The following is a 16,647-nucleotide window of genomic DNA, read 5'->3' as shown; positions in this document are numbered from 1 at the left end:
GCTATAACTAAAAACAAACTAAAAACTACTTCCAAAAATATTCAGCTTTGATATTAATGAGTTTTTTGGGTTCATTGAGAACATGGTTGTTGTTCAATAATAAAATGAATCCTCAAAAATACAACTTGCCTAATAATTCTGCACTCCCTGTATGAGCATTACCCCATAGGTATTGAATCTGGGAAATTTGCAAATAAAAAAATGCTTATTATATGACCACCCAGCATTCTTCTTCTTATGTAACAAGTCTTAATTCATTAATCTATTTATTCATAGGCAGTGTGCTTCAGTGGATGAAGCCATTGAGCCTTTCGTTACCACAGGTGGGGTGCCTGAGTTTTTAAGAGTGATATTTTAGATGTCTTTAAGGTACTCCCTATCAAACCTGCTTTGTGGAAATTACATGGTATACAAGTGGAGAGAGACGTATTATTTTGCTACAAAATTAACTTTGGCTACAAAGCCCTGGGCCCAGACAGGCTCCCCACATTGTACTACAAACCATTTGAAGACGTGCTGCTTCCCCGCCCATGATTAAAGAATGACTGGACTGAGTGGAGACAATACACAGCATGGAAAACCTTACGGCAGATGTAAGGGGCAACCCAGAACGATGTGCCTTACAATGGACCCCCTGGATTACCTATACCTCCTGCAGAGAAGGCAGATCCCAGCCACAAACACAACACAACTCCTCCCATTACACATAGGAAGCCCTACCAATCAACCATAGGAGACCCACTTGACTGAGGAAAATAACTGAACGCACCCATTGAGGGAGGAGAGGAGGGGCCGCTGGCCTTGGGAAAACCGGGGGATGCTCTGGGGGGGGGCAGGTGGACCCGTGTTCTATTCGCAGGGGGATGTGTGTGGGACTGCCCCGGGACCCGGCCCAGGACGGCAGAGAGCTGCCTTGAACCCCCCCCACTCCTAATACCCACCACCCAAGTCCCCCCATTGTTTTCCCCTCTTTCTTTTCTGCATGTCTGTGATGGGGTGGCCTGAAGCACACAAACGCATGGACTATATTGAAAAAAGTACTTGATAGGTATCTAACTCAACAACTGACTTAAGGTATTATTTTCTCATAGAGAACTATACAATCTATTAGAAGGGATAAGAAAGACCACAGTCAATTCTTGTTTGCCATCTCTTTGTATGATCACACCTACCTACTTAAGAGTGCGTTTTCCACAGCATTTGTCACCTGACGATATCCACCCATGGAGTGATAGATCCAGGAGTCACATGGTAGTTTCTGTGGCTTAACGCACTGCCATATTTCCTCAGTAACAGGGTCCTTATATTCACATATGTTTTCTCCTGAAACCTTCAGATTACACTCTTTTACCTCACTAACACCATTAGATTGAAAATGCCCATGAAAGAAGACCTGTGAGAGAACCAAAATTAATGATCCATTTTTTACAACCGGTACCATAAGAACAAATCTCAACAGGCCCACGATTTGTAATATGAAGCATGACATGGCATTTTGCTGCATTTGCAGTTGTGATCAAGAATTACAAGTAGATAATTATATGTATATTTATCAGACTATACCTGGAGGGGAGTAAAGCAGAAAGGGTTGGAAAGGACATAAAGAAACAAGAAGCAAGCAGACAAACTGGAGTTGCCACACCTGGGCAGCACCTGCAGCCATTAATTCAGCCACCTCCCTTAAATGATAATCTGGGAAAGGGGTTGAGAAGATAGAATTGTAATAGATGTGTCAGCTGAAAATAGCAAAGAATGCCAAGGAGGTAACACATAACAATCTCACTTCAGAACATAGATGTCAAGGGTTTGCCCTAAGATTAAAGAAAACCTTTCCCTAAAGATACTCCTGTCACCTAAAGTTAGAGCATATAATTAACTGCTTATCTCTGCAGGATTAGTTTACTAAAGAGTCAAGAAATCTTTTTTTATAGATCCTGGGTCGGTATCTGGCCTTACGACAAAGCAGAAATGTGTGCTTCAGAGTAGAAACTCTCCTACAGCTGAAATGATGATGAGTTTAACAAATTTCAAACCTTTCAGTGCTGAAATCGGAGTTACTAATCTAAAACATTTAAGGAATATTCCAATTAAAAAAGTATAATATTGGAGTATCCCCCATATATTATTTGTTGTGCTTGTCATTTCAATGGCTGATGATGGTTTCTAATCTCATAATCCATGTAGGGCAATATCAAATTCGACATCATGTGCCCAAGCCCACCGGGAAGCAGCGGCCACTATTAATACAGCTTCGCTCCTGCTGTAGAAAGAGGATCTCCCAAGGTTATTCACTAAAGACCAGATTTTTTTCAAATCCAGTGAACATGTTTGAATTCTGACCGCAAGGGCAATTTTCATATTTACTAAATAGGCAGTGAGATGCAACTCCCATCCATCTTGGGTAAACTGGGGCACGTATGTTCCTCTGATACCCTCACATTAAAGATATACTAGTATTAACCATAACTCTATCACTAACCTAACTTGAAGCATTACTTTAACCCCTTAAGGACACATGACATGTGGGACATGTCATGATTCCCTTTTATTCCAGAAGTTTGGTCCTTAAGGGGTTAAGCACCATGTCCACATCAACATTTTGAAATGGTCACAGTATCTGGCATCTGTATGTGCAGTGCGTCACAATAAAATGGCACACATACTGAGTTTTACACTTTTGCCACTGGAAATGTAACCGGGACATGCCAAAAACCGTAGACACTAAAAGGGACACTATCTATTAATTATTTATAGTTTGTTTGAAATATGTTATGTTATAGTCTTCGACTCTTCCATCTTCTCCCTGTTTCAAAATAATTATGGCACAACACGATAGTAGAGCAGTTTGACTCCACTGTGTATCAGTGGAATAAATAGCTGATATAGCATAATGAAACTTTGAGCTAAAGGGTGATGTAGCCAGCAAGCCAAGCACCATGAATGTGTGTAAGATATTGTCTGGCTAGGTACATCTCATTCCGAAGATTAGATGATGAAATTATGATTCACTAGAAGTGGACAGATTGAGAATTTCCAAATTCAAAAATGATTTAACACTAAATGTGTGGACAGTACCAGGGGTCTTCAGGGTTTATAACCAATTCAGGGAGATTAAACTGATATAATGCCCACAGTGTCCATTAAACTAATTTATACTTTATAGTTTATGCGTGCAAACATTCAATACATTTTTTTTTTTTAAATGTAAACAAAATGGGCACTGGTTGAATATTAAGTAATACCGGTATTTATTTTTGATCGAGGTTTTCTATATAACGTATTGTAATAAAATATGCTTGTGTTTATTTCTCCTGTTATAATGTTAATCATCTGAAAATGAAAAGTCAAACTGCAGGTACTATATTAGAATATTTGTTATATTTAAATAAAATTATCTGGGATGTCAGACTGATCAGATTGCAGTTGCTGACATTATCCAGTTTTAAATTAGTCGCACTCACCTTGTCTGGATGTTTCTCTCTTTTGTCCTTCAACACAGAGACGGCTTCACTGGAGTGAATGAGACGGATGTTGACTTGTGCTTTCCCGGGCCATGGCAGGAGGAATGTTGCTAGATAGCTCCCATTTCTATAGTCTTTCACGTGGCCAGTCACTCCAGCTTTAAGTTTCGGAGAGTGAAGCTTGACCTGAAAAAAGTCTCCTCCATAGGTCTTAGGTCGAGCCATGTGGTCTTTGGCCATGATGAGAACTTCTAAAGTCTCTCCAACTTTGTACTTGACCCTCTTATTCACTATGTGATATTGACTTTGTTTGGGACTGGTAGAGTTACAATACTGGAGCTCTTTTAGTGGAATATCAGGCCATTGTATTAGACTTAGAAGGTTGACGAACGCAGTGTTTATCTGTTGTTGGTTAAGATTGTCATCACTAGAACTGTTTGACCATGCTAAAAACGTTCTAGGTTGGGGCACCTGGTAGGTTTCATAAAATCCAATTCTCGTTGACCTATAAAAAAACTGCAGGAGTTACATAATTACTTATATGCAATAGATATAAAGTATATATTTATTAATAATACAGTATTTTCAATATGACACTGTCATGTTGTGCTTGCATCACCAGCTATAATTCAAGTACACAAAAGGGGATTGCACACATCCACCACAATTCCAAAGAGAGTGCGGGCACACAAATGTGGCTTCAAGCAGTCTTTAATTTGCTCATGCAAGTGACTGATTGAGTTACCTTTGTGTTTGACTCTTTTTTTTTTAATTGCATCACTAGCTTCTCCAGATAAGGTTCATCTGCCAATCTCTTCCCTGTTAGAGTTTTTTCACAGATCAGACTACCTTCTGCTGTCTGCTGTCTGCTCCTGTCACCTTATTTGAATATCCGTTTTAAGGTAGTTCTGCTTTCATTTCAGTGCACTTGTGCATCTATTTGTATGGCTATTTTTGTATCTTGTCCTATTATGTTTGCTATACTTACAGCCCTGTTTCTTGTTTTGTGTTAGTCACGGAATCAGCTTGTATCAGTCTTGGAATATTTACAATGATCTGTTTTAGGTCCCTGTGTATTTACCTTAATCACGTTGTTTAACTTCTCTACTGCATGGTGTCGTTTCACAAGACATTTATCATTCATGCATCATGTTTTCTACCTATAAACTGTTATTATTTACTAAACTCCGCAAGATAGATAAATCAGACTGTATAACCTGTTAGCTACCTGTTACTATTTCAGTTGGTATCTGTCAAACCTTCATGTCTCAGCTACTTATGAACTGCAATATCACTCTTATTTTTCATTGTTGTTTCCATCTCAGTACCAAAAACGTAATACTATAGTCATCAAAACCACTTTAGCTTAATAAAGCAGTTTTGGTGTATAGGATCATAAATCACTCTGTTTATGTAGCACTAGTCACACCTCCGTGCATGTGACTTGCACAGCCTTTGTATACACTTTATTACACATTCTTCTTAATTTAGAATTGAAGAATATGGTTGTTATAAGAGGCAAGTATTTTGCATATCTTTCTTTACTTAGCTCCATAGCAGCAAAGAAAATATATAGAAACAAAAAAAAAAAAATCAAAAACAAACAGAGTGTATACGAGGACCTATGCACGTTCTCTTTCTTAATGTGACAAACATAGGCAGAACAGTGAAAAGCAAATAAAGCAGTCAAATGCAACTTGAAAGCCAAGAATTAGATTCCTGTAAAATGAGGACACTGTCAACAAGACCCGAACATCAGACACGTCCATTGAAGTAAATTAAACTGAGCAAGAAAAAATGTGTAATAGGCATAGTCATAGTCATGAAGGACTAAGGAAATATGCAACAAGTAACAAAACGTTAGTCATGCGATTATTCATAACCATTCATAAGAAAAAAAATAATCCTAAGTACCAACTTATACTATCGGAACTTGTGTAATTTAATAACCACTAGATACATAAAAACATAGACTAAGATCCCATTCCATACACCAACAAGTCCAGGAGCTCCAAGTGGAGAGGTAGCGACATCTCGTCCCTGGGACACATGTTTTCAATAAGAGGTCCTTAGCAGCCTGTGCTTGCTCTCTGACATGCCAAGAAATCCTGAAACAGTCCACCAATGGAAGTCAGTCTTTCAGAAGCAGTGGGTGAGGGTTCCCTCGTGGGTCTGTGAGACACATAATGTATGATGACAGAAGCAGAGGGTCCTTGCATGACAGTTCCAGTAGATCTGGGAACCAAGGTTGGCTCTGCCACAGTGGACCAATCAGGGTTATATCACCACATTTCTTCCATATCTATCAGATGTACCTGGAAACGTTTTTTTTTTAACCTGTGTCGGAATTAGATACGACCTATGCAAAATGTTTGAATGATTTTCAAAATGGTTTGTACATTGGGTCATCCCTGAAGGGCATTTGTAATATTGTACCATTCCGAAACTGATGGCTATTTGCTATTCTTTTTCCCAGGCCAACATGAATTCGAACTTCTGATTAAAACCAGATGCCATGTAAAACAAACAAATAGGAGGCTGATTAGGATTATGTAAAGAATACAGTTTTTGGTCTATATTTGTTATATTATATATTTCTTGTAATTTAGCTATAATGGAATAATATTGTGGGATTAACAATTCCGTTATATTTAGTCTTTAAAGTGTCAGATTAAATTTTGAAAAAAATATTTGATAGAAAATAAACACCCTTTATATAAATTAGCATTTTAATTTAGTTCGTGATTGGATTGTTAATTTAGTCGTAGATGTCTGTTTTCGTTGACCCTAAATATTGGTCACTATGGCTCCAATAAGGTATGATTGATGTACCGACATGCATCTGTTTCCAGTCATTCTTAGCTTATCGTGTTTATAGCGTTATAGAGGAAACAAAGGTCCCGTTGCAAGTTAATTATTAGAAACTGCTTTAAATAAATATTCTAGCTGATAACTAGACTATTACTAAAATAATTCAGTGCCCGAAGACCCAAAGGACACTGCATGAATATTGTATAAATGAAACAATGACTCAAATAAATATAAATAATATGCTGTATGTGTATTAAATTGATGTTACAGAAAGGAAAATGACAGGTTAAGATTCTCACCGATGACTGTCAGCAGAACGCGTGGTGTGTAGGTTAATGAATGAATGAGTATTACAGAAAGAAAAAAAAACAAGTGAACAATCTTACCAAAAGGATTGAGGTAAAGACTGGCAGTAGGATGCGTATGATTTAGAAATGACCTTATAATTGATTGAATGATAGAGGAATTACACGTTCTAAATGTCTTCTTACCGTTTATATAGCTATTTCTTTCTCCACAAATAGAGGCCCAAGGCAAATGCTTTGTTATTTCCCAGAAAGGCTCTTCAACTTCTTCCCTGATATACGATGTAAAGTGTTCTATAGCTATGATCAGCAGATACTTAATTAGCACTGCCTATGATTAGCTCCAAAGAGTTAAAAGTACAATTTTAAAGATGTCTTGTTAACGCTTTGATTGACAGGCAACATATGTCTTTGTCCTATGTCTCGTTTACATTTTGACTTACAGTCACATGTTTATGCTAAATTAAAATGTAACCCTTCAATTTCTGTATACCTTGTAGAAATGTCATGTCTGCATTATATGTAACGATATAGCTAGATGTATATCCATATTAAATATATATACACACCTTACCATACAATGTATATTGTACGTTAAATACTACAGTCCATACTCCACAGGAGGGAATCAATGTTATTGCTCTAGTCTGTTTATTGGTGGTAGCTATGACATTTATTTTAATAAATAGGATGAAATAGGTTCTCCTTCCATTAAAATCCAGTTTGGTAAATTTGTCTCTGGGTTAAATTTTTGTGGTGATTGCCATATTAGTATCTATATACCGTATTTTTCTGTGTATAAGACGCCAGCATCTATAAGAAGACCCCTATTTTTTTAGTCCAAAATAAGAAATAAATATTTTAAGCAACAAATAGAACAACTTTGATATTTTAGAGGTGACTTCTGAGGAGAACAACATAGTTCTGATTCTCATGCCTCCCCTGTGCTACGGTACTCTGTGAAGTTAATGGCTCTATACTGCATGCTGGGAGACTACAGCTCCCACAATACAACCGGTGGTGTGAGGGCATGCTGGGACATCACAGTAGTATTCCCTCTGCTCCTTGATCCCCATTTCCTCCCCATAAATATAGATCAGAAAGCAAGACCTACCTGAGGTGGAGCAACCCTTAATATTGCTGCTACTTTTATGGTGTGGCATATCTCTGGAGCTTCCTTGGTGGTAAGTGCTGAAGTTCAGCACCCACACATATAGGGACCTATTCCTCCTTGACACATCATTCAGAAGTAGATCGGCAGGAGGGAGGCCAGGTATGTGTGTAGGCTGTGGCACACTGAAATGCAGCAGACGCCATCTTAACTGAGGCCCTGCGCACAAGTGTTTTTCCAACCCCAGTGGCATTCTGTGTATAAGATGACCCCCAATTTTAGACTAAATTTTTTTTTAGAAAAAACATTGTCTTATACATGGAGAAATACAGAAATAATCTTTGACGTCTGGGACACTTAGATCTCCTATTTTTTTTATGTCTTTGCATAGTGGCCAATTCTATAAAAAATGGTAAAGGCGGCCTGCAGTTCGGCCACAAATTTGAGGAGCAATCATATGAACTCTTACATGAAAAGAATCTTATAAATGCTCTGCTGCGTTTTCCATGAAGTCTGTCCATGCCTCACAGATATTGTAATCCCTGGATTCCACCCGCTTCTGGGTAGAATGGTTGAGGTTGAGTTGTGCGGGACCCTCTGCTGGTCAGCCCTTGTCAAAGACCTCTCTGGAAGATGCGACTTTGAAGACCTGTTTCATGGAGGTCTTAGCTTTCTTGAGGGATGTATACATGTTGATGTAGCTCCTTGATGAAAGCATTGCCAAAGAACCTATACTTTTTAACCTAAGTCTGACAGTTTACTGTCTAGTTGAAACATTGCTGCTTTCGGTCTCTCCGAAGAGACAGCAACATTAATGTTTCCAATTAAACAAAAGCATCTTTATGCCCATTCCCTGATATTGTGGACCCATATGCGCACTGCATGCATGTCAAAACACTCCACCCTGGAGGAAGCCTCTTTGGCAAGGTACATGATACATGAGAGGGGCCCAAGAGTTTGTCCTGAGGCCATTTAAAGTCCTTTAACCCTTGTGTTAGTACCGGCCCCTGCAAGCCATGACGTTATTTTGTTTTACGCAACCAAATATGCATCAATTTGGCCACATAGTCAGGAGGCATCCAATCCCGGGAGCCGTGGTGCCAGATACTGCGCAGATCAAACATCCGTTAGCCTGTAAGGTGCATGATAACCTCAGCATTCTCCAGTGGAGATGCATCTGCATCTTCTCCACCCTCCACCATCTGGGACTCACCTAGGACAGTTTCACTCACAGAGGCAAATTTGGATCTTGTACCAGCTACCCATGCTTCTGAAGCTGAGTTGTCGGTCTGCCATTCATCCAGCACCGATGATGACTGGGCCTGTCCTTGTCAGAGAAATGACTAAGGGGTTGGGCAGGGGCAGGAGGCACCATCACCTTGCTACGTTTAACATGCGCTTTTCTCTTGGACTTTTTGGGCTGAGTGCCCTTGCCTTTCCATTGATGATTAGCTGGGCAGGAATACTCCTTGGTTAAGAAGTCAGAGTCATCTGAATCAGCTGGTACAGTGGCTTAATGTCTAAATGGCAGATAATTGAGCAGTGAGACTGCAGGGGTATGATTTATACAGTAAAACTTCATTAAGCTAAAGTTGTTTATATTCTGTGTTCTGTTATTCTCCTCTGGGACTCAACCAAATCAAATTATTTTCAGTTATTTATTACAGCAAATTACATACGTCCTCTGTGGTTTCCAATTTGAGCTGCATTCACCATCCCAGATCATGACCCACAGACAGACACCATTGTACTTGTGACGAAATGCCTTTTGTCACCGGATTTTTAGGTGACAAGCTGCCCTTTTCCCCTGGCTGTTGGAGGAGCCTGATTGCCAGCCTCCTGCCTCATGACTATGGCCCTGGGTTGTTTGGCCCTTTACAAACATTATTTGGGCTAATGGATTTATATTATGCTGCTGCTGGCCCTTTAATCACTGCATTGTGGCTTATGGACTTGTAAAAGGACTTCCACCTAACTTTTTATGTACTGGAGGGATTTGTCTGATTTTTGGTTATGTTTATATTTAAAGTATGCTGATTCTGAATATGTTTTATGTGAATATGATGCATATTTTTAAAGTTACAGTATATGTATAAAAAGTTTATTTTTCCTGCCTGTGATAAATTTCATTAACCCATTGTGTTCAGTAATTATTTCACAGGCAGAGGGGAGGGATTGTATGTTTGTTCTGGGTGTGTTTTACGGTTTTCCTGTAAATGATTGGTTGTACTGTGTCCCACCCTGTGGGATGTCTCCTTGCATGGGGACTTGCATAAAAGCCAGTGTGTGGTCATTAAAAGTTCAGATCATCTTGTACCTTCATGAAGTTTCGGCTCATGTTTGGGGAATTGGAGAACTACACTCTGGGGATTGCTATAATCACTATACTCCCCAGGTTATAATCACTAAGCTCTGCTAAGAGCTTGTTCTTGTTCCTGCTCTCTGGAATTCGGAGAGGTCCACCTACTGGAAGCTGGACTTGGGTCCAGAGTGGGTGGAGACGGCGAGACCCCAACCAAGCTGCGGTGGTTTGTGGGGTCTGCAATGGTTATGGTGTCAGGCAGAGTGTTGGAGTCCTCGGGAAGCACTAGGAGCATCCGTCAGCTGAAGGTACCCGGTCGGGGTGCCAGCGGTTCCGTTACAGTACTCTAATCATATCATTGCTCCAAGAGACTTGTTCCTGAGTGTGTACACATCATGACATCTGTTTAAATATTAAAGTGCTACCATGTACGAAGTAGAGACAGATGCATTCATGGGACCCTGCTTAGAAGTGATTACAGAGACCTATGATGCTTGGAAGCTTACGTACTGTAAAGTTGAATTCATTTGATAATTTAAGTTGATAAAATATTATTAAGAGATCTTCACTCATTAAGTCTTATTTTGTGTATATCAACTCCTAAACAACACACAAAACATTCACATACGTGTACAATGGAAAAAAAATGTAAACTTAAAGGAACACTATAGCGAATTTTGTCTTCAGCAGAGGTTGGTGACAGTGTTCCATTTATGTAACAATGTTCTAGATTGGTTGTCACATGTACTCCTGAGTCTGGAGAAAGGGGTTCGGTTGAAGCTTTTATATTAGTTTAGATGGGATTATTGACTTTATTCTAAATTGCCAAACAGCATATTATTGCCAACTTGCCTCGAATACCCTCACATTTAGGCTTGAAGAAAGGAGATTTCATCTAAGGCAAAGAAAAGGTTTTTTTACAGTAAGAGCAATAAGGATATGGAATTCTCTGCCTGAAGGGGTGGTTTTGTCAGAGTCTATACAGATGTTTAAACTGCAATTGGATAAATACTTGCAAAAACATAACATACAGGGATATAATTTCTAATTAGTGGGGTATTAGCTGCTTGATCTGAGACATCTGACTGCTATTTTGGGGTCAAGAAGGAATTTTTTCCTAGTTTTTTGCAAAATTGGAAGCGCTTCAGACTGGGTTTTTTGCCTTCTTTTGGATCAACAGCAAAAACATATGCGAGGAAGGCTGAACTTGATGGAAGCATGTCTTTTTTCAGCTACGTCACTAAATAACTATGTAACTATATGTAATATGTAATCCTATCAGCTTTTACATGTTACTTTCTAGATTATTAGAGTCAGTGAAAGCAGTTTGGCATTGCTTGGAATACATTTTGCAATATAAAATATATTCCCATGAAGCTTCCAGTTAAGCACTGTCGCCATTCAGAATCCAGACCATCTGGCCAATCTGCATGGTGAGTACAAGGGTATAGACAGGCTCAGGCCATTCCCAAAGAGTACTTGGGGAAAAAGTACTTTGCATGTTGCCTCATTAGAGATGGTCAATGGATTAAGACAGGTAGCTTCTGAGAATGTTCCAAACTATCTGTGGAATCATATTGAATAGTTGTTGATGTATGAGTGGAAAATCAAAAGATGCATTCTCGTATTTGAACTCAGAGGGGAGATAGACATCAGTTTTTGTCAATGATTAAAGTGATCTGTGTAATTATTATTTATTTATTTTTAAATGTTCAGTACTCGTGTTTTCTTGTTATTTTGACTATTTAAACCATTGTTCGTGTAGTTATTTTGTTTTTTTTTTGTTTGTTTTTTTATATTCTGCGGACATCATTAACAGGACACAAGAATAATAGCAAGCCCTCTGTCATATTTTCCTACACGAGAGATTTTTATATTTTTATATTTTCTTTCTTATTCTTTTTTTCACAGTTCTCAAAAATGTGTTTATTTTGTACTTGGAAATATTGCGTTAATATTAATATATTCCTGTGTTAATTATTAATTAAATTAAAAAGAAGGGACAGCAAGCAGGTGTACTAAAGTAATGCTTTCAAGAAATACAGGTTTAAAACAGACATTTCTATAAACTTTATCCATTAATGGGAGCAAAAAAATAAATATGAGCATTAAATCTACAGTTTCCGTCCACGACCATGGTTTGCAATTAGCTAAGTAGCCCTTCAAAGAGTGTGAACATGGAATTATTATCTACAATTGTAACTTAAAAAATAAATTCTGGGCACGGAAAAGTTATGTTTTAAAGTTATTTATGAAGTGTGTTATATATTATTATTATTTTTATTATTTATATAGCGCCAGATTCCGTAGCGCTGTATATGTTTCTGCTCTGAAAAGTGGTTGCATTAGAAACACATAGCATATATTAAGCTCGTTTGAGCAGGGTCCTCTTCAACCTATTGTTCCTGTAAGTTTTCTTGTAATTGTCCTAATGATAGTTAAATCCCCCCTCTCATAATATTGTAAAGCGCTACGGAATCTGTTGGCGCTATATTAATGGCGATAATAATAATAATAAATTACGGTTAAAGATTATTTAACAGCGGAGAACAGTAATTTTCCCTAAATGGATATATGTCCATTAACGTATAAAACAAAAGGAAGGCAGCCACGCGCATATAAAAAAAGAAAGGAGATATGGTTTGTGTTTCTTCAAGTTTACAAACGATTATACTCAGACTGAACAGTATACAATAAATGTTACAACGTCAGACCCTCAGAGTCCCAAAATCTAGTTAATTACACAGTGACATAGTGATCAACACGGGCTGCCTGAGATGTACATTTCTTATAACAAGGTCAACTGTAAGATCTATTCACCTTTCAAAAACAAATTAAAAAAAATAATTTCCTCAATACACAAATTTACAGCGTCCAATTCACTTACCCCAAATGTGCATACCGACATGACCAACAGAGCCGCACAAATCCTCTTAGTCCTTCTCATTGCAGCAGACGTGTTACCTGCTGGGAGAGATACCCGTGTGTTGCAGAACACAGGTAAGGCAAAAATCAATTCATCGGCTCCACCTGTTTCAACAATTAATGCAAGGCTACAGTAGCAACCAACCTATAATTAAGAGAGCATAAGAACTAGATATACCTGCTAATTGTCTCTGCTTCGAGTTCCATCAGCTGGAATTTTAACATTTAGCTACCTGCTAGTTACATATTGCCACGGTGCCTTAGTGAGACCCTACGTACATAACTGAGCTAATGCTATTAACACACACTTCACCAACATAACCAAACTCACTCCTCTTCCTCTCCTTCATAACCATAACCAAATCCGTTTACATGTTTTCTTTCTTCCTGTTTCTCATACACACTCCTGTACATTCTATAGCTTTTGGCTCAAATAATTAGTTGTATTTTTCATGCTCAATTTTATGTTGTTTATATTTGTAGGGTAGCTCAGATAGTCAGCTCAAGTAGCTACTACTCAACTGGCTTCACTCCTTTGTCAAAATACAGATTAGTACATATAGCCGGTTAACTAAACATCTGGTGAGACTGTAAGAACAAGGGGGAAGAGTCAGCGCTAAATAACAGAGATATGAGCAGCAACCCAAAAAAAAGGGAATCCCTCAAAACCCTTTGTAGAACAGACTAGAGGAGAAAAAGGAGTAAGGGCTGCGCTAAAAGTAAAACCAGTAGTCTATGACAGTAGAAACTAGACCAAATGGTCTAAATGGGTAGACAACAATAAGTATGCCTATATAAAAAGTCTCACTTAAAACAACAGAAACAAGATTTTAAAAAGTCCGTCTAGGTGATAAAATATGATAAAAATAGTATAAAAAGTCTCACTGGAGTATAGGTACAGTCCTCAGGAGTTGATCCGTCCGTGTTGTAAATATCTGTATATGTGAAGACAAAAATAAAAACACGACAAACTGCCGATAGTGAAGTATTGTAAGATCCAAAAGTAAAATAAATAAAATTGAGGTAATACACTCACATTTGGAGGAGCTTTGGCCAGCTCTAGGATAAAGGGCATTTAGCGGTAATCCCCGCTAAGGGATATACTGGAGGAAGATGTCCGTCAATCCGGCCTGGTAGTGCAGTACTCCACGATATATAAAAAACAGCAATAGTGCTCTCAGTGTGTAAAAGATGGGTAAAATAAATTAAATAAAATATACTCACAAGTATAGAGCAGAGGATACTGCTCTATTAATACAGCACTGGTGGAATGATCTTTTAGCTGTTTAGTTGATAATTCTCTAAATTGGTGTCCTTATGTGAGATGCTGTTTAGCAGATAGCTCCCTTATCCTTATTTGTTGTCCTTAAATATGGCAATCCCACATAAGGATAGCAAATAAGGGAGCTGTCTGATAAACAAAGAGCGACGTTAAGAGGTGTCAGCTAGCCCACGAACAAGAAATCAGGGTGGCTAATGTGAATTATATGCAAATTTGTTGACTGATACCAATGTGCACTGCATGCTGGCATCAGGCAGCCAATGGCAGCACATTACCCCATCCCCTAGTGAAAAGTTTTAGTGCCCCCCCAGTTTGGATCGTGGTATCTTATGTGCCCACCCCCTATATATTGTTCCTAGAGTCGCCACTGTGTCTCCATGTGTGTCTGTGTATCTGTGTGTGACTATGTGTCTCTGTATCTGCATGTGTGTCATTGTGTATTTAGGTGTGTTTATGTGTATATGTGCATACATCTCAGAATCTTGCCAACACTACACACAAATACACCCCTGCTCCATACAAAAACATGCTTACATTTAAAAGCAAAAACACTTTTTTAAAATTGTGGTTGGTTTTTTGCATTTTAAAGTTGGGGGTGGAGGGCGGGGGTGCCAAAAATAGGACCCGCCCTGGGTTCCAAATGCTCTAGGTATGCCCCTGACTACATGTCTTATCTCTGCAAAAAAAGAGTTAAAGGGACACTGTAGTCACCCAGACCACTTCAGCTCAATGAAGTGGTCTGGGTGCCAGGCCCCTAAGGTTTTAACCCTTCAGATGTTAACATCTGCTATGAAAAACTGCTATGTTTACATAGCAGGGTTAATCCAACCTCTAGTGGCTGTCTTCCTGACAGCCGCTAGAGGCGCATCTGCGACGCTGGATGCGAAATTTGCATCCAGCGTGCAGAACGTCCATAAGAAAGCATTGCCGCTCCACTCGGGAGCTGACGTCGGCGGGGGAGGAGAGGTCACCAGCGCCGAGTGAACCCGGTGCTGGGTTAAATTAAGTAACTGAAGGGGTTTTAACCCCTTCAGCGCCAAGGGACGGGGACCCTGAGGGTGGGGGCACCCTTCGGGCAATATAGTGTCAGGAAATTGCTTTGTTTTCCTGACACTATAGTGATCCTTTAAACACCTAGATCTTAGCATAGAACGTGTTTACTCTGCTTACTGAATAGCAGTTGTTCTACAGACTTTATTGGAGGAATTACTATTCAGAGAATCTAGCTCACAGAATCTAATCTTCACTTTAACCTTTGCAGTGTTGGATTAGACATGACTGATATGTCAGGCTCTACAGTCCAGAATAAGTGGCTTATGATCTGGTCTTCTTGAACAGAATGTTGGTGTTCTGTAGTGTGGGACTTTCTTGCAAATAAAGCAAATTCATATCTGAGTTTCTGTACTACCTTTGATTGTTTTTTTTTGCATTATTTTTATTTTAAATGCATTAAATAAAGAGACTGTTCCAGTCTGGAGCTCCCCTTTATTTTTATTTATTTTTATCAAAACATTAAATTAGTTTATTAGACAGACATAAACATAATACACAGTTATGCCAAGTATACATATGAAATGGGAAATAAATGAAAAATATTAATTAAATACAAACATGTTTAATTTTTTATGTCTATATGGGCTCTTACATATATCTTAAACACGTCCCAATGGGCTCATTCTCCATTACATGCTACCTTGCCTTCTATTTTAATTTTGGAATTTCTCCCCTCTTCTGCATTGCAAGGGCATGCTTTCTACATTTCCACTGACATTTCGGAGTTGCTTGGGCTTTCATTGATCTTCCCCAATCGTTCTACTCCTCCTTCAGACCCATGGGAGGACATCTCCATCGGGTCCATGTGTGCTTGCAGCAGTCATCCGGGATCTTGCGCACTGTTGCGAGATTTATGGTGGCCATCTTTGTGTAAGGGCTTACCTTGGTTGGAGTCCATAGTGCAGAGATGTCAGCTCACCCTTGCAGAAAATCACTACCCACGGTAACCAAGTTAGAAGCCACCTGTGCTGTAATTCTGTGCAGAGGGGCTTGGCAAGAACAATAACCAGGTACGTAGAAACAGACAAGGGCAAATCCAGGAGAGTAGTCAGGCACAGTTCCGAAGATAAGGCAGGCAGCGAACAGACAATAATGAAATGTCCAAAAGCAGGGGTCACAAGCAAAGTCAGTCTGTGAAATCAGGGAAAATAGGCAACAGCTACAGGAAAAGGAAACAATGAACTGACACTGCCCTCATGGAGAGGCAGTGGTATATACACCTGAATAATGAGCAAGTTGCCTCAGGTGGACTTAAAGAGACAGGTAGTAGCCACAAGAGAAGTCCAGCCCCCTAGTGCTAGAGACAAGGCAAGGTAAACAAGGCTAAAAGCAGGCACATGAAACCGAAGGTCCCAGAATTAAATCCCCTGTAAGGCACCTGAGGGGTGACCATGCCT

The 16,647-nt window shown here is 39.1% G+C and overlaps 2 protein-coding genes across 2 annotated transcripts in view; both read right to left on the bottom strand.

The window, feature by feature from the left end:
• Positions 1-12,954, bottom strand: part of LOC134603568 (NXPE family member 3-like) — a 203,599-nt gene extending 190,645 nt beyond the window's left edge. Inside the window, exon 1 of the mRNA XM_063449665.1 lies at positions 12,878-12,954. The gene's annotated coding sequence lies outside the window, so the exon portion shown is untranslated. The remainder of the gene's footprint in view (positions 1-12,877) is intronic.
• LOC134601881 (NXPE family member 3-like) overlaps positions 1-16,046 on the bottom strand; it is a 68,835-nt gene extending 52,789 nt beyond the window's left edge. The window contains exons 1-3 of the mRNA XM_063446385.1: positions 15,967-16,046; positions 3,462-3,966; positions 1,173-1,393 (exon numbers count right to left, since the gene is read on the bottom strand). Of these exons, the coding sequence (XP_063302455.1) occupies positions 1,173-1,393; positions 3,462-3,966; positions 15,967-16,046 (806 nt within the window). The remainder of the gene's footprint in view (positions 1-1,172; positions 1,394-3,461; positions 3,967-15,966) is intronic.
• Positions 16,047-16,647: the final 601 nt, after the last annotated feature.

Source organism: Pelobates fuscus, chromosome 3 (genome assembly GCF_036172605.1).
Source record: "Pelobates fuscus isolate aPelFus1 chromosome 3, aPelFus1.pri, whole genome shotgun sequence".
Classification (NCBI taxonomy): Eukaryota; Metazoa; Chordata; class Amphibia; order Anura; family Pelobatidae; genus Pelobates; species Pelobates fuscus.
This window is presented reverse-complemented; position numbering and strand designations above follow the sequence as displayed.